Raw genomic sequence first — 24,427 nt, 5'->3', positions numbered from 1 at the left:
CATGGAAAACTGAATTACTTTTATGGGTCATTTCGTCTGATTTTCCTTTGGTCAGTCATTTTGATTTGCCTGGTTCAGAGTCCATATTTGGTATATCTCAGGTTCCTCTCTTGTGTGCACTCAAATCTCTTTGCTAAAAAGGATTCTACTTAAGAGGCCTCTGGGTATAGCATCTCTTCCCATCATAGCCCTTTGACCTTCAAGGAGCCTTTCTGCCTGTGGTCGGGGACGTCTCCTGCCTTAGAGAATGAGCATTATTAATATGGGGTCTGGGCAGGCCCCAACCTCCTCTCTCAGTTGTCCTGCTATTCTCATCTTGGCCAAAGTAATGTCTCAGGAAATCAACCCTGAATATTCATTAGTAGGACTGATGCTGAAGCTAAAGCTCCAATACTTTGGCCACCTGATGGGAAGAGCTGATTCACTGGAAAAGACCCTGATGCTGGGAAGGATTGAAGGCAGGAGGAGAAGGGGACAACAGAGGACGAGATGGATGGCATCACTGACTCAATGGACGTGACCTTGTGCAAGCTCCTGGAGATGGGTGAAGGACAGGGAAGCCTGGCATGCTGCAGTTCTTGGGGTCACAAAGAGTCGGACATGACTGAGGGACCGAACAACAACAAAATTCTCCTCTTGGAGTTTCAACCACAGGGAATGACTCACCAATCCCTTTACCTTAAGAGGAGCTGTGGGGCAGCTACATCCTGCCTGTTTGAACAAAGAAAGATAGAGCTATTCACTGAAATGACTAACACTACCAGTGCTGCTGAGACAGAGCTCGAAGCCCATAAGGGCATTTTAGTGAGATTCCTGTAGACTAATTCCGTTTCTGCATGCAGATGGATAGATCAGCAGACAGATAAACAGAATAAAATAAAATGCACTTATTTCTCTACATATAAGAAATGAACATTTTCGAACCTTGACTAAACAGTTAATGAGAGTTGGAAATTCAACAGCATTGCAAGTAAGAAGATACTGGCAAAGAATGTTGAAATATATACTGGTCTTTTAAAGGTAAGAAACCATGCTCTTCCACCTTCATTTTACTAAGAATTAAGAAAGTACAATCAGTTCCAAAAGACAACGTACAGGCTCAAATGAAACGGAGGATACAGCCAAGAGTTTGATGTTTAAAACCACACACGTCCCACAAATTAAACCATTTCTTTAGTTTTTAGATTTGTATACCGATTAATCTTTTTTTCTTGTTTCTGCGTTTCTCTGGTGTCTCAGACGGTAAAGAATCCCCCTACAATGCGGGACACCTGGGTCGGATCCTTGGGTTTGGAAGATTCCGCAACCCACTCCAGTATTTTTGCCTGGAGAATTTCAGGGACAGAGGAGCCTGGTGGGCCACAGTCCACTGGGTCGCAAAGAATCGGACACGACTGAGCGACATTCACACATATGAGCCAGGCTAAGAAAAAAGGGCCCAAAAGGAAAGTAATTCTTTTTTGCCGATTAAATTAATCGCTCAATGGTTCAAGATAGGAATAAACTGGACTTTTTTTGAACGGGAACGCGCAGTGTTGCTACAGACTCTTCAACCTCAAATTCAGCTAGGTGCCCAAGAGGTTCTCCTGGGTACGGAGGCTGGGTTTCTGAGCAGCACCACCTGCTGGCCCTACACGCGTCTTACTTCCTCGACCCCAATCTCTCTCTCTGGTGGACTTGCAGTCTTTCAGAATTCTTCGGCACCTAATTACAAGCACAGCAAAATATAAAGCAGTTAGAAAGACCCAAGCCGCGAAACTGCACGTCCCCAGAGATCCGAGAAGACGAGCCGCGCGGGCTTCACGGATGGGGCGCGGGGAAATAAGGCGGGGGCGGGCCGGCGCGAGCTCCCGTGGCGCGGCGAGGCTTCCGCCTCTCGCGGCCCCGCCCCCGCGACGCGACCGGCGGTCACGTGACGGCCGCGCGCGCGCGCGCGCGGGCGCGCGCGTTCCCGGCCGCTGCAGGCTCGGAGGCCGAAGAGAAAAGACGGCGAGGCGGCTTCGGCTGTGGCCACAGAGGTGGGAGTCGGGGCGAAGCCCACTCGAGGGGCACGGTGAAAGTCAAGCCACTCGTGGTTCCTACTCGGGGAGAGGAGTGATGGCCCGCGGCGTCACCTCCGACCGCGGCACCTCCCGGGTCGGCCCTGCTCTCCGGGCCTGAGAGGGGCGGCGGCGGGGTCAGGGGCTGGGACGCGGGTGGACGCCCTTGGGCCGGCGCGGCCGCGGCAGTGGAGCCTAGCCGGCGTGGCACAGCTCAGCCCTTTCCGCCGCCCCTAGCTTGGTTGCTGTCAGAGGCAGGAGGACTGTGACGGACGCCGCGTTGCCTGTGGCCGCCGCAGCCGCTGCCCTGGGCGAGAGCCCGGGGCTGGTCACGGTCGGGGTGCGAGAGGCGGAGCAGCGGCCATTACTGCGCAGCCTCTTCCGCCGGGGTCCTCGTCGCTGCCCTCGGTGGCAGCCGGGTCCGTTTCCTGTCCGCTCAGCGCGGGTGTCAGGCCTCTCCTCGGGGACTCTATGGGCCTCAAGATGTAGGGGCGGCAATGGTTGGAGGGGTAATCCCCCCGCCCCCCGCATCCCGTGCGGAGGCGTCCACTCGGGCCTTGGGTCCGGACGTACAGTTCCTGCATTTTGTTTTTCCGGAGTGTCTTTGGCATCTTTCTCTGCCCTCTCTCCCTCCTCCTCCTGCTCAGTTCCTGGGTCTTGCTTAATCCGACGAGCAGTCCAGTCCCTTGTCTTGTCCGGGTTAAAGCCCAGCACTGTTGTTAAAGCATCAGAACCACTGAGAGGTGTCTCAGTACCCGCTGAGCCTCCAAAACCTCAGTGCGTCTTAAAAGACGGGGCCGTTGCTTTGTTCTGGTTGCTGGGTGCGGAGTTCTCTCCCTACCACCCCTCCACCTCCCCCCGCATCCCGTCTGAAAGGGTAAATGGATGTTCCATTGTGGCCGCTATTTTTTGTTTCCTGTGGGCACCTAGAGAAAGGCAGAAAAATTGTTGTTACACACACTTCTGGCACCTAGATCTTTTTCTTTTGATATCAGATTTAGTACGGCTTTCTTTCTGTTCCCTAAGTGCCATTTTACTGAGCACTTATTTCTCAAGTTTCTAAAGAAGGTACATTTTGTTTAATAGTGAAACTGGAATTGAGAGAAGAAAGCTAAGAAATGGTAGAAAAACGCAGTCTTTGTGATTGATATTTTCAGGTGCCCCTCCAATGTGTGTACTTTTATTTTTTTTGATTAAGTTTACTTTTTTTTCTTCACTTAACATATTTTATTGAAGTATAGTTGACTTAACGTTGTTTCAGGTGCACAGCAAGGTGATTTGAGTTATACATAGATTATTTTTGAAGTTATTTCCCATTATAGGTTATTACAAGATACTGACTGTAGTTTCCTGTGCTATACAGGAAGTTTTTGTCTCTTGTTGCGTATTTATTTTTTTAAATTAGAAATCCGCATTCTATTCATAGTGAGTTAAGCAAGTGGAATCAAAATGCCCTAAATTTTTTAGTCAAAAATTCACAAGTTTTCTAAAATGTGCATATTGTATATATGTATACAAAAGCTTTTCTACTATGCTTGATTTGAGAACATCAAAAAGAAAAGATGGAGAAATTGGAAAATATAAATGAAATGGGAGCTGCTGCTGCTACTGAATATGAAATAGAAAAAGTGAAACAGACTAGATAAAAGTAAAAGATCGTCGTATAGTCCAGTTGTTTTTAAACATTATTGCTCATTAGAAACATCTGGAGCTCTGGAGAAAAGCGATACCTGGGCATTTATGTTTTTCAAAAAATTTCAAGATAATTCGGGTATGCATCTGGATATTAAAAAGTGATACAGGTTCTTCTGTTAAATCATAGTTTTGGTGATACTGAGTTCTATTATTTTTCTGTTGATCAATCATAAATAATATTAAGTGAATAATAGTTACATAATCACGATAATAAAAGATGTTATCAGTTTTCACAATCAATAGCAAGATAAAAGATAATTACAATTGTAGGCCATAATGGGAACATGATTAACTTAACTATAAAATAAGTATATACAATTTGGGTGGTCAAGCAGAGTGATGTGGTAAGTGGAAGTACTTACAATATGTGTACTTTTAATATAGGGTTTGAAAATATGATATGTCATTGAAAGCAGTATACATGTCCAGAAATTGGAAGGCTTAAGGCTATTTTGTTTTTTAATAAGTGAGTCTATATTCATACTTTTAAAAGACGTGACATATAGGACACTGGAAGAAAATCACCTGCTCAAGTAACAGGATTTATGATGTTGGCTTTGCTGTTTTTGTGACCAGCAAATATTGTTTGTGTTGAGTGTCTGGGAGTCTGTGGAGTGCGCTAACAAAACATGAAAATATGTCCAGTAAATCTAATTTTAAAGAGCAAACCCGAAGAGTGAAAACCCACTCTAAAAATAGATTTTGGATGTTTATTTTGCTTGTACATCTTAAATTGGAGCGTTAAGCTCAGTCTTTGATTTAGAATTTTGTTTCAAATGGGCCAGTGTAAATTGTGGGCAAAATGAAAATAATTCTGCAAATATTTACCTGGTAGTAAACATTTGTAGAATTTTGTTATTTACTCATTGTTAAAAACCTGATAGAATTACAGTCATCAGGAATACTGTTGTTCCAAATAGCTGGTCATTAGACAAGAGGAAGAAAAGTTTTTTGTTTTTTTTTTTAAAGGAAACATGTATTAACTGGTAAAGTATTTTGCTTTTGAATTGTCAGAAGGATAGGGCAGGTTTTTTTCTTTTTTGGACATGATCTAAAATGATTTCTCCATAGAAGAAGAAGAAAAAAGTATTGACTCTTTTCACAATACTGATCTGCTTAGAGAACATTCTTCTGTATTATAAATTTGCTAGCATGAAACACCTGATAGACTGCCAGTTGGATAGTTGCTTCTCTGTCAGTGTTAGCAAAGGCTGGTACCGAACCTTTTCCATTCTCTTGCCTGGTTTTTTATTGTGCCCAAGGAATCTGATTTTGTGCGACCAGCTGGATTAGAAACAGTCTTTCCATGGTATGGAAACCATCTTATTTACATTCTGCTACAACCACCTGTGCTTATTTATGCAGTGTTGAGTGTTCAGGGCTTACTACCTTTTGGGTTAATTAAAACAGAACCTGTTGTTAAATGCCTACTAATTTAAGCATTTAGAATTATGGAAGTGTAGAATAGGGTGAAATAACTAAGATATGGGAGTTGTGACTTGACCAAGGTCAAACAGATAATTAGCAGCAGAACCTTTCTTCTTTACAAAATGGTTTCAGACTATGCAACTTCTGTTTGATGTGATTAAAAGACATTTTTCATTCACTTTCACATTTAATGTTAAAATGCAAAGCCCACATATTTGGGTGAGAAGTGTAAAGGTTTAAAGCTTGGATATAAAGATTGTGAAGCCCAGAGATTGTCATGCAGTAACTTTTTTTTTTTTTTTTAATGGGAAATATTAAATGCAGTGGTGGAAATAATTCTTTAACACAGAGTAGTGTAAAATATTGGACCCCATTTGGTAGAAGTGAGTTTTGACTGAAGACTTTTGTTTCCTAGTATGACTTGTGCTTTCGGTAAGCTGTTTTAACAGGAGATGAGAAGGAAAGCTAAAAATGGAAAAACGTTAGGGCATTTAGTTACATCTTTCAATTTGGGACTCTCTCTTAAGAAGTATTAAGATATATCTGCTAAATTACACCCACTCTCTCTGTTTCTTTTACTGGTCCTTAATTTTTTTTCTTCTTCTTTTTTGACTGTATAACAAAAGTTGTAAGATGTGTAGTATTTTTCTTTTCTGTCACTGATCTCTTTTATGTAGAACATTTCCAGTTTTGTATATTTTGAATAAAGAGTAATAACTTTTATTAAACATTGGCTGTTAATAATTGGAAAAATACGGGCAATCTTCACATCTTTATAATTTGATATTTTAACTGTCACATGCTTTTCTTTGATTTTTTTAAAAAAGATAATCATTTATTTGAATCTTTTATCTAAAAAAAAACTTGGTCCATGACTGATTTGAAAAGTAGAATCGTAATTAATCCTAAATATTTTCAGAGACAGTAACAGTGGGTGCAAATAATAGGCGCATGAATTTGTTGAGTGGTCACAAAATTACAAATAATACAATATTCGTTTTCAGTTAAACTTGATTGGTTGAATGGGTAAATGATAATCTCTAAACTTTTATATATTTTAAAAAATAGTCTGCCACTTTTTCCCTTTAGAATTGTTAAGGTGCAGAAATAACTGATTTAGTTTCAAATCTTTTCTCTTTTTATATTACCTTCCTAATGGTTTGTTTCTGTATAAATTTGCACCTTGAGAAGGAAACTTAAGCCATTAACTAGTTGATAGATGCATGTCAGAATATAATGGTAAATTTTTACTGAATAACTCATAAATTGTATTTAGTTTGGTGATAATTTACAAATCATTCATTGCAGAATGAATTATGTATGTTTGAGTTATTTATGTTTGCCAAATTATTTGTGGTCTGCAGTTAGAATTACACTATTCTTTTATCTTTGGTTAAAAGTAAGACTCCCCCTCCCTCCCTTAAAAAAATTCTTTGATTTCAAATGTATAAATCTTCTGAGGGCCACTCGACTGTTGTGAGTATTACACATGACTATTCTGAATATCACAAGTCATACCATATGTTGTGCCCAATTGGCATTACAGTTCTCAGAGGCTAGAGTTGATGGATCTAATTGGTGGAATTGGGATACCTAAACCAGTCAGTTTTGATCACAGTAGAATATACAATTTTTTTAAATCTATGCAAGCAGAGGTGTGAGTAAAGTAACATGGAGTTCATTTTCTTTATTCAACAATTCTTGGACTAAATTGCAGGTTCTTTTTTTTTTAAGACTGTTGGTATGCAAGACATTCTAAACCTGCATCTCGAGCATGCTAGCCACTTGCCACATGGAGCTATTGAGCAAGCTGTGTGGCCGGTCTGAACTGAGTTGTTCTGTAAAGTAAAACATGCATCAGATTTCAAGGAGTGTACACACACGTACACAAACACAAGTATAAAATACCACATTAATAATTTATCTAAGTACATGTGGAAATGGTAATGGTTTGAATATATTGGGTTAAATGAAATATACTCTCTAAATTTGCTTGTTTCTTATTATTGTCTTAATAGAAAATGTGAAATTACCTATGTGGCTTGCATGGTATTTTTATTAAATAATGATATTCTTTGAGATAGAGTACATTGAGGAAAATATTTTTTTAAGGATATACTTGAGTTTGAATCTCATCTCCCAGTATTGATAGCTTTGTGAATTGGTGCTAAATCCTTGTGGGCTTGGGTTTCCTCATTTATAAAATTTCTCACAGAGTCATTTTGAGAATTCAGTGATATAATGTGTCTACTTAGTGACCTTCAATATGCATATGAAATACCTGGAGATCTGATTCTCTTGGCAGAGAGTGGGGCTTTGGATATTTGTTTGTAAAGAACTTTCAGGTAATACTGATACTGCTGGTTGAGGACCACAGTTGTCATATCTGGAAGTCTAGATTACTATGTAGGTTTTAGTTCATTTTCTTCCCCTCAGCTATTACCCATTTACAGCTAGCTTTGAAATTTTAGCCACGGGAGATAGTGATTGAAAAGGTCCCTGTAGCTGACAAGATTTACTAAAATCTGTTTTATTCTTGGATTTCTGTCTGCATTCTGGAGAATTCACTGCAGTGAAGAATAGCTAGGTAAATTATATACTTGTCAAAAGATATAAAGATGGCATCGGTTTTATATTTGTAAATGTGTTAACTCCCTCTGTTGGATTTTAAGTTGTTTAAAGAAAGGATTGAAAGTTGTATAACTTTATAGCTTTTGTGGCTGGGTGCCTGTTCACAATTAGAATGTAAATGTTGTGTTAGGTGACTTAAATGAATTTAGTTTTTCATTCATCCAAGGAATACCGACTCAAGACAGCAACAACTGATTGGCAGTTGACTAGCCACTTAGAGATATAAATAATCCTTATCTCAGGGGTCTCATGGTTTACTGGAAGAGTCAGGAGCAAACAGATAATTGCAATGCATATGGTAAATTCAGTAACAGAAGAATTACAAAATATAGGGGAAGGAACAGCTTTTCCAGAGGCAATCAGAGAAAGGTAGTAGCATTCATAAACCTTAAAAGAAAGACTATACAGGTAGGAGGAAATACAGAATTACAAAGGGAAATTTGGAGAACTGAGTAATTTGGTATAACTAGAGTATTAATCTATGAGAGTGGTTGTGGGAGAGAGTTATTTAGGTTTCAAGTCTTTAAGGCTGTTGAATATTGTCTGAGGAGCTTTACTTTATTATATAGGCTGGAGAGCCCATATAGGGCTTTACGCATGGAGGGTTCATTTTTCTTTTTAAGTGTATCACATTCGGAGACTTAATTTAAGGGGTGATACTGAAGCAAAATAATCAGATCGAGCAGTAGTCCAGTGATGGTAAAAGTCCGAACTAGGGCACTAGCAATGGCAAGAGAATGGAGGATAGAGTCCCAAGGTGTTAGGGTTAAAAGTTGACAATTTGATGTAATGTGTTGAAAGGGGAGTGAGAAAATAATTTTGTATTTCTCCATTGGCATTCATTGGTTAAAGCACAGAAGCCAAGATGTCACGTTGTAAGATACATGCAGAGATGGGGGTGTGTAGAGTATGTGTAGATGAGAGACAGAGATGTGAGAGAACCAAGCATTCTCTCAAGAAGTTAAAATCGTTGGACTCCAGATTGGGCAGAAAAGGAAATGGAATCAGGTATTGGAGAAAGGAGAGGAGGTGGGCAAGAGACTGGAGAGGCACTTGGAATTAAAGAGCGGGTGTGAGAATGAATAAGTGAGCTGGAAGAACCAGAGCTTGTGGTCTGAGAGCGAGTTTAAGATTTTAGAGAGGCAGCAGTTTTAGGTGGCATCTAGTTCCAAACGTGGCCATTATATTTTGTTGGGGCAGAGGGTGAAGTTTGTTGAATTTAGGAATTGAAAAATAAGGACAGTGTTTCTTAAATTGTATTTGATGCACTACCTGTATCAGCATCACTTGAGGTGAGATTCCTGGGCTGAAACCCATGTCTACTGGCCTACAGTATCTTGAGTTAGAGTCTGAGGATGTGTGTCTCTGGGGAAGTTCGAGAACCTCTGAGTTAGGTGTTGAATGGTTTATTCTCAAGGATATTTAATAAATTCATAGTCAGGTGTCAGGAATTATAATGAATTGGATGACCAGTAGTGAGTAGATAGATAGTATTTTAAGAGTTAAGAGAATAGCTTTAGGGGATTACAGCCAATGGTTAGAGACTTCGAAGAATAAGTGGGGTTTTGTTTGTTTGTGCTTAAGAGTAATGATGTTAGAATAGTAGAATGTTTCCTATTGTCCTGTGTGCAAAAGTGGGCGGTTTCTAATATTTTGAGTAGACTGTAGAAGGGAAGTGAATGATGGAGTCCTCTTTGGTGCCACTGAAATTGTAGGCACTTAGTAAAGTGAAAGGGTTGTGGAGGGAAGTCAGGACAGTGGAGTCCTTGTCATGGAAAGACTAGGTTCTAAAGTCAGAGTAAAATAAAAAGTCAAGTTGTTTATAAACACTTTTAGTCAGTTACTTCTGGAAGGTCTTCAGTTTTGAGGTAGATTACATATTGTTTGGTCTGTTCTGTTAAACATTTGGTGAGATATGCTGACTTACCTTAAAAGGGCATATATCTAAAAAATCTTAAACACTAAAATTCCGGGTTTTTTAGGGAGATAGATTCCCTCACTATAAGAGGTGCATGGAACTGAAAGAGTAGTTGTCTCTTCTGTCTTGTTCCTGGAAAGCCTGTCTCTGTCCTCATCATGTACGTTCTTTGCAGTGAATGAGCCTCCTGTTGTGGGCCTGAAGTGGGTGGAGGTAACACTAACTGTGAAGAGAGAGGACTAATGACTGAGATGATGTTTTGCTTGGTGCCTCAAGATGTCTGCTGTCCAGGAACCATCTTATTGGTTTGTAAACTGGGACATTCATATGGGTACCAGGAGGTCCTAGTTAATGTGAGGACCTCGCCTTCCCGTACGTTACCTCCTGTAGGAAGCCAGAGGCTGTGAAAGACATACTGCATCCATATAGAACTCGTTTCACTTCTTTAAAAAATGCTTTTTTCTTGTAAAATACCAGTTGGGCATAGAGATGGGTTTATTTCTGCACTCTCTCTTTTGTTGGTGTATTTGTCTATTTTTATGCCAAAACCACGCTTACATTACTGTAGCTTTGTAGTAAGTTTTGAAATCTATAAGTGTGAATTCACCATCTTTGTTCCTTTTCAAAATTGTGTTGGCTATTTGGGGCCCCTTTCAATTCCATATGAATTGGAGAATGAGTTTCTTCATTTCTGAAAAAAGAAAAAGGGAAAAAACTATTGGGATTTTGATAAGAATTCTGTTGAATCTGTAGATCACCTTGGATAGTTCTGTCATCTTCATAGTCTCCCAGTCTGTGAACACCAGTTGTGTTTCCCTTTTTTTGCTCTTAATCTCTTTAAGCAGTGCTTTGTAGTTTTTCAGTGTGTAAGTCTTTCACCTCCTTGGTTAAGGTATTTCATTCCTTTAGATGCTGTTATAAGTGGGAATGCTTTTTTGATTTCCGGTTTGAATTGGTGACATAGAAACAGAACTGACTTTTTGTGCATTGAACTTATAAAGTGCACCTATGCTAAATTTGTTTTAGCTTTAGCAGCTTTCTTCGGGATTCTTTGGAATTTTCTGTATAGAGAACAGAGACAATTTTACTATCTCTGCAAATAGATCTGGTTTTACTTTTTCTTCACCAATTTGTATGCCTTTCTTATCTTTTTCTGATCTGATTGCTCTGGCTAAAACTTCCAGTAAACTGTTGAATAGCAGTGGGGAAAGCTGGCATCCTTGTCTTGAAATTTTTCCACTTTTGAGATAAAATTTGCCACTGAATTTTTTAAATGAAAGAATCATACATAATTGACTAATTTTGTTGAGAAGTTAATGTTGAAATTTTTCTTTTGCAGCACAGGATGATCCAGCAATGGAGGAGAAAATTCTGCAAACTGGCTGATTACTCATGAAGAGATTTTATTTTTGTGGCAGGCATCTGTGGGGTCTGTAACAGAAATGTAAGTATGGCATCATGGTTTTTACAAAGCTGCAACAAGTTAAATGACTGGTATAAAATGTAATAAATCAAGTATCAGTTTTAATCAAACAAAATGTTTTATATTGATTTTTAGATCTTTAATTGAATTGACAAGTTTATTCACATTTAATTACTATTAATATAGGCATCCAAAAAAAAAACTCTTCATAGGGAGTAATCCCTATAAAAGTGAAACTGAAGACAGAAATTTGCACATAGAAGGCTAAAAAACTGGAAAGATCTCCAGGTCTTCTAGGTTCTACTTATTCTTTACATAGTAATTTATTTAAATAAACAAAGTTAATTTATTTTTAAGTACATTATTGCATTTTAATTCTTATTGGAGTCCCCAGTTTTACTAGTTCTATTTTCCTATCAGTTTCTTTTTGTGAAATATACTTCAAAATGTTAACACTACCTCTCTCTTGGCCATATTGAACTTTAGTCTGTTATTGATGAAACTTTTTTACACAATGAGCATCATATTTCCATCTTCCAAGTTAACAGTTTCGGTGATTACAGTAGTTAAAGTACTTGACCAAAGAGTAACCCTTATAGATACTATTTCACATGTTCTCCTGTTTGACATGTAACTATTATCATCTGCTTTTCCAGTATGATGCTTTGATTACATACTCCCATTAAAAGTATTACCATATCATTTTTAGTGTTGAGAATTTTAATAAAAGACAAATGAAACCAGTAAGCATTTTTCTTTAAAATTGGGGCAAATATAGTTTTAATTTAATCCTGTTTACATGTTACCTGTCTGTCTATATACTTCTGTATATTTTTTAATCCTGTAGGTCAGATAGTTTAACCATCAGACTATCCTGCCATCAAGGAATTAGACTGTAAGTCTAGTAAGACACACTGTATAATTAATACAGTGGAAGAAATACTATATTGAAGCTCCAGTAAAACACTTTCAGAAATGAGAGAATTTATTCCATCTGAAGAGTTCAGAGTGAACAGGGGAACTTTTGGTTCAGTCTTAAAAAATGAATAGAATTTTAACAATCAGGAAATTAGGAATTATTTTTCAAGCCAAGGGAATGGGGAAGGGCACAGCTGCCTAAATATCCAGGCATCTTAGGGGAGTGAGGGAGCAATCCTATGTGTGAAGGTCAATGGGAAATAGAGACTTCACAGTTAGTAAAGGGGTTGTGTGTGTTTATTTGTACCTACTTGTTGCCTGGTGCTTACTGGATATTTTACTTGGATTATTGAACTCAATCACAAGATTGTAGTAGCCTTATTTACTGATGAAGAAACAGAATTAGATAAAACTCATTTTCCCTGGGTCATTGTTTACCAAATTTCTCAGAATTATCTGCTAGGGCACTTACTGAAAACAGATTTTTAGACTCTTAATGTGGATGAGTCTAAATTTCCAAGAGATAGCACATCAGCTAATTCTTATCTTTGGAGAAGTTTGGTAAACACTGTTCTAGGTCAACATAGTAAGAATAAATGATGAATTTTTAACTAAGTCTTGTTTTACTCTGAAGTCTATGTCAGTGTATTGAAAGTTAATGCTTAGCAATTTTGATGACATTATGTAGGCAGTAGAAAACTACTGAAGACAGAGTGGAGGAAGGACTAATTAGACATAATTAAACTGAGGAAAGATGAGAGGAAGAAAAGACTGAGGTCAGGAAGGCCACTTGAGAGGTCAGTATTTTGTATAAGAGTGTGCACAGGAGGCCAAAATTAAGGTCACAGGCTTTAGTAACAAAGGGCACATTCTATAAAGGTTTTCTTGCAGAAAAGCAAAGTGGCCAAGGAGTAGGGGAGCACTGAGGATAACTCCTAAGTTTTATCCAAGATAGAGACCAAAAGAAGAGGATGTGGGTTTAAGGCAGTAGATAATTTTGGTTTTAGTCATGTTTGATTTCAGGTGACTGGAGAGTATTGAGGTAGACCTTTTGAATACAGAATTGGAAATATAGCTCTTAGGAATCTGGAGCAGTTCCAGGTATTACATTTTGAGGATATGAGATTTACATTCATACATATAAATTTGGAATATCCTGTAGATTGTCTAGGCATAAAATGTAATATTGAAAATTTGGTCACTCAGAGCCTCTCTGAGGAATACTGTTATTTCAGGGAAACTAAGGAAGGTGGTGGGGAGAGGGGGAAACGATAACTGGGAGAGAGTACCGTCATGGAAATGAATAATATAAATTTTTAGATAGAGCCTGGTTAATATCATTTAGTGCAATGGAATCAAATAGATAAGATTGAAAGAGATCATTAGACTTAGCATGTTAGTTGATTTTGAAATTTAGGAATAGAATATTAATTGAAATCTTGGAGGAAATGGGATGTTTTAGCTTGGAAAGCTACCAGTACTCCATCCTGAGCCAAGAGTATTAAGATAGAATGAAGATAAAGATAAATTTTGAGGAGTCACTCATACCTAATTTCTTAATATGAGGGTTCAGGATATCTCTTAACTAAGAGGTTGGGTAAGTTTTATAACAGTCTTTGGGACAATAAGGAAAGAAAGGTGTCTTGGCTAAGTAGAAAGTAATTGATACCAGGCACAATGGGTTCTGGGAACTCAGAATAGCTAATCAGTGTGTGGTGTTCACATATTTTGCACCATATATTTCACAACAATTGTGGAAATTTTCATAAGTTGAGTAACTTTTGTAACTTTGCTCCTTGCTTGATCCTTTTTTTTTTTTGCAAATGTCTCCCCTTGTGGCTTTTGAGGGGGTAGTCTCACTTTATTCCCCATTTTTCTCTTCCATTCTTCTTGTTCACTGCCTCACTTACAAATGTTGGAGTAATCCAAGGTTCTGTGATTAGCCCTTTTGTGTGCTGTCTGTGCAGATTTAATTTGGGCATTCATCCATTTTCATGTCTCAGTAATCATGTATGTGTTGGTGGCTCAAGACACTTCTTTCTGCTTAGATTTCTTGAGCATACCTGTCCAGTTAACTCAACTGTCATCTGCCTGTCTTCATTTGAAGACTTTATAAATGTCTCAAAGTTACAATGTCAGAACTCAGCTTAGATTCTGAATCTTGATCATCCATCAGTAGCTAAGTGCTTTCATTTCTATTTCCTTAGTATTTCTTATGTTCTACTGTTAGAACCTTACATCTGTCCCTTCCTTCCCATTATCTTTTACCTGGATTATTATAAATTCTAGTTTCCTTTTGGCCTCATGCTGCCAAGTCATCCTCCAAACTTTTGTCCAACTGGTCTTGATAAATTAGTAAACTGACTTGTCACTTCCTAACATAACCTTTCAGTGAATTCCTGTTGACTCCTTAGGAGTTAGTATAAAGACCAACTTCATAGAGATCCTTGAACTCCTTAAATTCTATGTAAGTTTTCACTACATTTTTAATAAGGCTGTGACCAGAAGTGTTTACAAACCATTTGCATTTAAAATGTTTTAACTTTATTAAGATTCCATAATATAGAAGGTCTCTGTTGTACTTCTTTGCACAGTACTTTTCATCTATTCAAATGTATCTATCCCCTCCTTGCTAGTTACCATTTCTTCTTTTTACTTCCTGGTGTCTGTTACACTTATCAAAAAATCATTAGGTAATGCAGTGTTCTTTAACTTTGATGGCGGACTTTATTATGCATTTCCCTTCCTAGTGTCATGGGCATGGTAGATGCTCAAACATGTTCTCTGTTCAAAATTGAAAAGGAATAAGGAGAAATACGTGAGAACTCTTGCAGCGGGTGATAAGATGTCATTATTCTATCAGTCTGAAATTTCTTGTAACTTCCTGAAGCCTTATCTTTCCTAAAATTACTGATGGTGGTTCTTCTGTTTGGATAGACATGGTTGTTTTAGAAACAATATGTAGCAGTTAAGAGTAAAGACTCTGAAGTCAGATCATCTGGGTTATGGAACCTAGATTTGAGGCTGGCTCAATCACTTAATGAACTATGACTTTGGGTATATCATCTGAGCTTTTGGTACCTCAGTTTCCTCATCTGTAGAAAGGAAAATAACAGACCCAGTTCATAGAGTGATAGGGGGATTAAAATATTTCACAAAATATCTGCCACATATTATGCAATCAGTGATTGTTAGCTGTTAAATAGTTTACTATAATAAAATATGCATCAATAGACATCCAACAGAAATTAAACGACTTCCCTTGTAGCTCAGTTGGTAAAGAATCTGCCTGCAGTGTAGGAGACCGGGTTCAGTTCCTGGGTCAGGAAGATCTCCTGGAGAAGGAAATGGCACCCCACTCCAGTATTCTTGCCTGGAGAATCCCATGGACAGAGGAGCCTGGCAGGCTACAGTCCATGGGGTTGCAAGAGTCGGACGCAACTTAGCAACTAAACCATCACCACCACCAATTAGAAGACACTGTATGATAGGAAAAGTTAAGAATTTTGTCTTAAGGACTTAGGAATGGTCATTGTTAAAATTTTAATGTTAAATTTTTAACTTGTATTAAAGTTCAAACTCTATATTCCAACAGAAGTAAAGATTTGAGGAATTAAAAAAAAAAGTTTTGGGAAGGAAGGTGACATTCTTTTTGATAGGTCTCCACGAAAGATCTTGTAGTACTTTATTCTTTGTTCTCTTTCATGTTTTTAATTGGGATCTGAGCCCATACTTTAAAAAAATCGGTTTTTCAGTATTTGTAGTTTTTAATGGTGGCAGAAAGTTCCTCAATACTATGGAAGCTAAAGATCTTTCTCATTTATAGTAATTTTACCTTTCTTTTGATGAGATGTCTTTAAGATTAGACAAAATCTGAATACTTACAGATTTCCACTGAATCTGCCTATATCTCTCTGTATTTGATCTTGTTGCACAGAAGTCTTAACTAGCATTAATAGACATTTTTTGTCTTCCAGAAATATTTTACATCATTTAGAAGAATGGAATTTATGCATATAAGTAATAATAGCACATTAAGGGTTCAGTTGGTTTAAAAAAAAAGTCTTGGGAAGTGAGTGATACATTTATGTTCTTCAGTAGAGTTGGACTAACTTCATTCCAAATTTCTTCATATTAATTTAGTAACCAGGAAATAAATTCCCTTTTAAAAAATGATCTCTAAAGTTTCCTAAGACATTCATTACTTAGGAAATATTTCTCTTTAATTAGCACTCTTTATCAAATTCTTGCCCTACAAAAGGGAAAAAAAAAAAGCATTTCTTACTTATATATTCGTATAATCCTCTGCACAAATTTAGCCTCCAGCCTATTTGAAGATCATCGAAGGCTTCCCAGGTGGCTCTAGTGGTACAGAACCTGCCCGCCAGTGCACGTGAAGTAAGAGATGCAGGTTGGATCCCTGGGTCAGGAAGATCCCCTGGCGGCGGGCGTGGCAACCCACTCCAGTATGCTTGCCTGGAGAACCCCATGGACAGAGGAGGCTCGCAAGCTGCAGTCCATGCGGTCACAGAATTGGACACGACTGAAGCAACAGCACACATGCACGGGGTGGGTCTTATAGGTGGGCAGGCTAGTGGTTTGTGTTGCTTTGTCTTTATCTTGTTTTCTATCTTAATGGTATCTTGCCTACTGCATGTACTTAATACAGAATTATGTAAAAAGTACTTAAAGTTTTTCCTCCCCATGTCTCACTTGGGATACACTAGGAGTATACTTGGTGAGCTACAGAGAATCAGCATTTGGTATTTGCTATGGCAAATTGATAGTTGAAAGTTGTTGTTCAGTCCCTAAGTTATATCTGACTCTTTGTGACCCCATGGACCGCAGCATGCCAGGCTTTGCTGTCCTCTACTTGCTCCCAGAGTTTGTTCAAATTCGTGTCCATTGAGTTGGTGATGCTATCTAACCATCTTATCCTCTGCTCCCTTCTCCTTTTGCCTTCATCTTTCCCAGCAACATTCCTTTCAAAGAGTATTCAGTGTTGATTGCCTTTAAGATTGACAGGTTTGATCTCCTTGCTGTCCAAGGGACTCTCAAGTCTTCCCCAGCACCACAGTTTGAAAGCTTCAATTCTTTAGTGCTCAGCCGCCTTCATGGTCCAACGCTCATATCTGTACATGACTACTGGAAAAACCATAGCTTTAACTATACAGACTTTGTTAACAAAATGATGTCTCTGTTGTTTAATACACTGCCTGGGTTTGTTATAGCGTTCCTTCCAAGCAAGTGTTTTTTAATTTCATGGCTGCAGTCACCGTCCACAGTGATTTTTGGAGTCCCAAGAAAATAAAATCTGTCACTGTTTCCATTGTTTCCCCTTTTATTTGCCACGAAGTGATGGGACTGGATGCCATGATATGCTTTTTTGAATGTAGATTTTCAAGCCAGCTTTTTTACTGTCTTCTTTCACCCTCATCGAGAGGCTCTTCACTTTCTGCCTTTAGATCGGTATCATCTCCATATCTGAGGTTATTGATCTTTCTCTTGGCAATCTTGATTCCATCTTGTGATTCGTCCAGCCCGGCATTTCACATGATGTACTCTGCATAGAGTTAAATAAGCAAGGTGACGATATACAGCTTTGATGTAATCCTTTCCCAATTTTGAACCATTGAACCAGTCTGTTGTTCCATGTCCAGTTCTAACCTGCATACAGGTTTCCCAGGAGGCAGGTAAGATGGTCTGGAATTCCCATCTCTTTTATGAATTTCCACAATTCATTGTGATCCACACAGCCAAAGGCTTTAGCATAGTCTATGAAGCAGAAGTAGATTTTTTTCTGGAATTCCCTTGCTTTCTCCATGATCTAGCACATGTTGACACTTTGATCTCTGGTTCCTCTGCCTCTTTGAAACCCAGCTGGTACATCTGGAAGTTCTCGGTTCACTTACTATTGAAGTCTAGCTTGAAGGATTATGAGCAAAATTTTCCTCGCATACGAAATGAACAGAATCGTATGGCAGTTTGAACAGTCTTTGGCATTTCCCTTCTTTGAGATTGTAATGAAAACTGACCTTTTCCAGTCCTGTGGCCACTGCTGAGTATTCCAAATTTGCTGACATACTGATTGAAGCACTTTTAACAGCAGCAGCATTAGGATTTGAAATAGCTCAGCTGGAATTCCATCACCTCCACTAGCTTTGTTCGTAGTAATGCTTCCTACCTATGACCCATTTGACTTTACACTCCAGGTTGTCCGTTCATTAAGACTTTTTTGTCTATTTCTGTGTATCCTTGCCACCTCTTTTTGATCTGTTCTCTGAGGTCCTTAGTGTTTCTGCCCTTCATGCTTGTCCTTGCATGAAATGTTCCCTTAATATCTTCAACATTTTTGAAGAGCTCTTGATAGTTGGCCTTACAAATAGCTGTGAAAAGAAGAGAAGCCAGGAAAAAAAAGGAGAAAAGGAAAAATATAACAATTTGAATGCAGAGTTCCAAAGAATAGCAAGGAGAGATAAAGCCTTCCTCAGTGATCAATGCATAGAAATAGAGGAAAACAATAGAATGGGAAAGACTAGAGATCTCTGCAAGAAAGTTAGAGATACCAAGGAAACATTTCATGCAAAGATGGGCTCGATAAACGACAGAAATGGTATGGACCTAAGAGAAACAGAAGATATTAAGAAGAGGTGGCAAGAATACACAGAAGAACTGTACAAAAAAGATCTTCACGACCCAGATAATCACAAAGGTGTGATCACTCACACTCACCTAGAGCCGGACATCCTGGAATGTGAAGTCAGGTGGGCCTTAGGAAGCATCACTACGAACAAAGCCAGTGGAGGCGATGGAATTCCAGTTGAGCTATTTCAAATCCTGAAAGATGATGCTGTGAAAGTGCTGCACTCAGTATGCCAGCAAATTTGGAAGACTCAGCACTGGCCACAGGACTGGAAAAGGTCAATTTTTATTCCAATCCCAAAGAAAGGCAATGCCAAAGAATGCTTAAACTGCCACACAGTTGTACTCATCTCACATGCTAGTAAAGTAATGCTCAAAATTCTCCAGCCCAGGCTTTAGCAGTATGTAAACTGTGAACTTCCAGATGTTCAAGCTGGTTTTAGAAAAGGCAGAGGAACCAGAGATCAAATTGACAACATCCGCTGGATCATGGAAAAGCAAGAGAGTTCCAGGAAAACATCTATTTCTGCTTTATTGACTATGCCAAAGCCTTTGACTGTGTGGATCACAATAAGCTGTGGAAATTCTGAAAGAGATGGGAATACCAGACCACCTGACCTGCCTCTTGAGAAACCTATACGCAGGTCAGGAAGCAACAGTTAGAACTGGACATGGAACAACAGACTGGTTCCAAATAGGAAAAGGAGTACATCAAGGCTGTATACCGTCACCCTGCTTATTTAACTTCTATGCAGAGTACATCATGAGAAACGCTGGGCTGGAGGAAGCACAGGCTGAAATTAAGATTGCAGGGAGAAATTTCAATAACCTCAGATATGCAGATGACACCACCCTTATGGCAGAAAGTGAAGAGGAACTAAAAAGCCTCTTGATGAAAGTGACAGAAGAGAGTGAAAAAGTTGGCTTAAAGCTCAACATTCAGAAAACGAAGATCATGGCATCCAGTCCCATCACTTCATGGCAAATAGATGGGCAAACAGTGGAAACAGTAGCTGACTTTATTTTTCTGGGCTCCAAAATCACTGCAGATGGTGACTGCAGCCATGAAATTAAAAGATGCTTGCTCCTTGGAAGCACAGTTATGACCAGCCTAGCTGCTGCTGCTGCTAAGTCGCCTCAGTCATGTCCGACTCTGTGCGACCCCATAGACGGCAGCCCACCAGGCTCCCCTGTTGCTGGGATTCTCCAGGTGCGAACACTGGAGTGGGTTGCCGTTTCCTTCTCCAGTGCATGAAAGTGAAAAGTGAAAGTGAAGTCGCTCAGTCGTGTCCAACTCTTGGCGACCCCATGAACTGCAGCCTACCAGGCTCCTCCGCCCAAGGGATTTTCCAGGCAGAGTACTGGAGTGGGTTGCCATTGCCTTCTCTGGACCAACCTAGAGAGCATACTAAAAAGCAGAAGCATTACTTCGCCAACAAAGCTCCGTCTAGTCAGGGCTATGTGAGAGTTGGACTATAAAGAAAGCTGAGTGCTGAAGAATTGATGCCTTTGAACTGTGGTGTTGGAGAAGACTCTTGAGAGTCCCTTGGACTGGAAGGAGATCAACCCAGTCCATCCTAAAGGAGATCAGTCCTGGGTGTTCATTGGAGGGACTGATGTTGAAGCTTAAACTCCAGTACTTTGGCCACCTGATGTGGAGAGCTGACTCATTTGAAAAGACCCTGATGCTGGGAGGGATTGGGGGCAGAAGAAGGGGACGACAGAGGATGAGATGGCTGGATGGCATCACTGACTCGATGGACGGGAGTCTGAGTGAACTCTGGGAGTTGGTGATGGACAGGGAGGCCTGGCGTGCTGCGATTCATGGGGTTGCAGAGTAGGACACGACTGAGCAACTGAACTGAGCTGAACTGATTGTTGAAAGTTCTTTAGGTGAAATAATGAAGCTTTAACTATCTTCTACCTGTTTTCTGATGATGTTTATCCAGTTTTATCTCATTCTAATGAGGGAACCAGAATACCTGCCCCAAAAGAATTGTTTTGCCTTTTCTAGTATGTTACTTTGACTGTTCATGTCTTCCCCTGGGATGGCTATCATTTTTTTTTTAATTTGTTAATTATATGTTTACATTTATTTATGCATTCAAGAGTAAGACTCTTGCATTGGTCAGGATGGAGAGTAATGCTTTTAGGTTGAAAACTTTCTTTTTCATAGATAAGGTAACTGCATCTAATGGAAAATTGATATTTGGGGTTAATTTTACTTAATACAACAGGGTCTGAGACTGTGTATCTTTTAAAAGTATGGCGTTCATATAAGTTGCACTGTTAGATACTTTATTTACATTTTAGTAGACTTCTATTTTTCTTTTTAAAATTTTTAAATTTATTGGCCTTTCTTTTGTCCAGAAGGCACCTAGATCATGTAGGTGTATATGAGATGTTGCTATTGTTTCTCCAAAGTAGTGATGAGCAGTAGCTCATTTAAACATTTTGTTAACTCAGTTAAATTATTACTTGCTCATGAAGGACTTCCTTATTTTTAATTGGGCCTTAAATGTGGAAATTAAAAAAAAAGATTTTTCAGAATTTCATTGACAGTGAATTTTTTTAATTGAAAGGAACAAAAGAATATATTTTCACCCTTTCTCTAGCTAGTTTTAGTTTTTTTTAGTAGAATGTTTCAAGTTACTCTATGATTTAAATGTAGCAATAGGACCTGATGAATGAAACCTAGTCAGTCAGTGCCTTACAACTGTTTTCAGAGTTGTTTTCTGAGAACAATATATATATAGGTTTTGCCAATAAACAGAAAAGAGAAGAGCTAATTTCAGTTTAGCAAGTATTTATTATGTAGTGTGTATTAGATATCTTAGAAAAGGGAATTGAGTCAAAACATGTGAGATGAAGCTGGCATGGGAGCAGGGCATATAGATCCTGGACTCTTAATTAACAAGACGTAAGGCTGGACCCATTAAAAGGCATATGCAGTAATTTAATAAAGTGTTTACTTGATGACTTGGGAAGGGCAGAGATGGACTGTAGTTGGATTTAGAGGATATTGAGGAGGTAAAGTGTAGGACTTGCTGAAGTTTTGAATGGGGAGGGGTTAGGAGAAGGACAGCTTCAGTGATGGACTTCTGGCTTGAAAAGCAAATGAATAGAGGTGTCTCTAGAGGGGCATTTAGGGAGTAAGTAAGGAGGAAACAGATCATAAATTCAGTTTTTGTCCCTTTCAGACAGCCAAGAAGAGAGCTAAAGTAGGCAATTAAAAGGTAGTTCTAAGGCTAAAACGAAAGGCCTGGGCTGGTGATTATCATTTTAGGAGTCAGTAACAACTGAAGCCCTGAATGTAGATGGGATCGTCTTGAAAGAGGACAGCAAGAGGAACGCACGTGTGGTTAGAGAGAGCCAGCGACAGCAAAAAGGCCGTTGAAAGAAAGGCGTCTCACAGAGGGGGAATGAGCTGACTGGTGCAACCAATGTTTTTAAGGTCATACAGCAGAGAAAGGGAGTTTCTAGGATCTCAGCTCTAGTCGTTTCACATGGTCTACTTGTCAAGTACCGGAAGTACATTAATGCATGGAGGTATTGCACAGTTGCACTTAGTGGTACCCTAAAAGGCTACAAATTGGTTACCTTCTGTGATTGTAATCTGAATTATTTTTAACCATTTTGTTTTTCTCTACTTTCCAGACTGATTTTAAAAGTCTAGATGGATTGTACATTTTAAAATCTTAGCATTTAGTTCTATTCTGTGAATAGAAATGGTATATTTATTTCAAATCTATACTTTGGTTGTACTTTTTTATTTGTGCCTCATTTCCCCCCCATCCCACAAATAAGAATAAAGTCACATCAAAAATATTTTTCTACATAAGTTTTTTCTCTACTTTCAGTTTTGTGTCCCCAGTGTCTAGGACATGACTTGCATATAATTGGTGTTTAATAAGTGTTTTCTGAATGTTGAATTAAGATTTTAGAAGAGTTAAAACAAGATTTTAATATTATGTTTTTTTCTCTCATTTTGTCAGGATGGCTGGCTGTGGAGAAATTGATCACTCTATAAACATGCTTCCTACAAACAGGAAAGCGAATGAGTCCTGTTCTAATACTGCACCTTCTCTAACTGTCCCTGAATGTGCCATTTGTCTGCAAACATGTGTTCACCCAGTCAGTCTGCCTTGTAAGCATGTTTTCTGCTACCTATGTGTGAAGGGAGCTTCATGGCTTGGAAAGCGATGTGCCCTCTGTCGACAAGAAATTCCTGAAGATTTCCTTGATAAGCCGACGTTGTTGTCACCAGAAGAGCTCAAGGCAGCCAGCAGAGGAAACGGTGAATATGCGTGGTATTACGAGGGAAGGAACGGGTGGTGGCAGTATGACGAGCGCACTAGCAGAGAGCTGGAAGATGCTTTCTCCAGAGGCAAGAAGAGCACGGAGATGCTGATTGCCGGGTTTCTGTATGTTGCCGATCTTGAAAATATGGTGCAGTATAGGAGAAACGAACATGGACGTCGCAGGAAGATCAAGCGGGATATAATAGATATACCAAAGAAAGGAGTAGCCGGACTTAGGCTGGACTGTGATGCTAATACCGTAAACCTAGCGAGAGAGAGCTCTGCTGACGGAGCGGACAGTGTACCGGCTCAGAGTGGAGCTTCTATTCAGTCGTCGTCTGTGAGGCCCCTGACGTCAGTAGATGGTCAGCTAACAAGCCCCGCCACGCCATCCCCTGATGCAAGCGCGTCTCTGGAAGACTCTTTTGCACATTTACAACTTGGTGGAGACAGCATAGCGGAAAGGAGTCATAGAGGGGAAGGAGAAGAAGAGCATGAATCACCATCTTCAGGCAGGGTGCCAGCACCAGACACTTCGATTGAAGAAACTGAATCCGATGCCAGTAGTGACAGTGAGGATGTATCTGCACTTGTTGCACAACACTCCTTGACCCAACAGAGACTTTTGGTTCCTAATCCAAATCAGACAGTATCTGATCGATCAGGAACTGATCGATCAGTGGCAGCAGGTGGAACAGTGAGTGTCAGATCTCGAAGGCCTGATGGACAGTGCACAGTAACAGAAGTTTAAATAAAAGTTTTCAGATCCATGCTCAAGATGAAAATGGTTATCTGTAAATTTCTGCCCACGTAACATTATACTCATCCCTAGTAGTGCATTTTGGGAGTTGGGGTGGGAAGGGGTATGGGAAGGATAGCCCTGTAATTAAAATGTCTAACACATCTCTGTTGAGAAATTTATTTAATATAAAGAACTTGGGTGTTAATAGTTGAGAGCTGTTTAGTAATAATGCAGTTTTCTTGAGGTCTGTTTATTTTATAGTTTTTTAAAATGCCTTCAGTTCTTTCGGCCAGCGTGTGTGTATTAACTGTGCGTTAATGGTCCTCATCTGACTACTGCATTGGTTCATGTTTTTCTGCATGGATTGACATAAAACCATTACTAAAATTTGGCACCTATGAGATATCTGGTATCAGTACGAACAGAAAGCTTAAATAATGTGAGAACAAATGTGAATTTGGGGTTTTAAAATAGACGAATAACAACTACTTAATAGTAAAGTGACTGAAATGGAAATGTAAAGAAAACAGCTTATAACTTATGTTTCAGAATCTTGTCTGTAACACACTTCATGGCGTTCTCATAGGCTTTGCTGTCTAGTCCTTGTAGTTAGAAGTTTCTCTTGATCCACATTTTTTTTTTGATTAAAGACTTTATAATTTAATAAATACTAGAATTTATCAAAATTAA

General features: G+C 39.1%; 2 protein-coding genes across 6 annotated transcripts in view; one reads left to right on the top strand and one right to left on the bottom strand.

The window, feature by feature from the left end:
* Nucleotides 1-1,957: 1,957 nt before the first annotated feature.
* Nucleotides 1,958-24,427, top strand: RNF146 (ring finger protein 146). Of its 5 annotated transcripts, none has more exons than XM_060419410.1 (4): nt 1,958-2,018; nt 11,056-11,155; nt 16,372-16,621; nt 22,690-24,427. In XM_060419410.1, exons 3-4 carry the CDS (start codon nt 16,458-16,460, stop codon nt 23,744-23,746), a joined length of 1,221 nt encoding a protein of 406 aa, XP_060275393.1. In that variant the 5' UTR covers nt 1,958-2,018; nt 11,056-11,155; nt 16,372-16,457; the 3' UTR covers nt 23,747-24,427. The 5 variants fall into 5 exon arrangements, with proteins under 5 accessions (XP_060275393.1, XP_060275392.1, XP_060275394.1 ...); XM_060419409.1 differs by having other exon boundaries at nt 11,051-11,155; XM_060419411.1 differs by having other exon boundaries at nt 1,958-10,016; nt 11,051-11,155.
* Nucleotides 11,252-24,427, bottom strand: part of ECHDC1 (ethylmalonyl-CoA decarboxylase 1) — a 70,194-nt gene continuing 57,018 nt past the window's right edge. The window contains exon 7 of the mRNA XM_060419415.1: nt 11,252-17,615. Within this exon, the coding sequence (XP_060275398.1) occupies nt 17,543-17,615 (73 nt within the window). The 3' untranslated portion in view covers nt 11,252-17,542. The remainder of the gene's footprint in view (nt 17,616-24,427) is intronic.

Source organism: Ovis aries, chromosome 8 (genome assembly GCF_016772045.2).
Source record: "Ovis aries strain OAR_USU_Benz2616 breed Rambouillet chromosome 8, ARS-UI_Ramb_v3.0, whole genome shotgun sequence".
Taxonomy (NCBI): Eukaryota; Metazoa; Chordata; class Mammalia; order Artiodactyla; family Bovidae; genus Ovis; species Ovis aries.
Note: the sequence above shows the minus strand (reverse complement) of the source record. Positions and strands in the feature narration are given on the sequence as shown.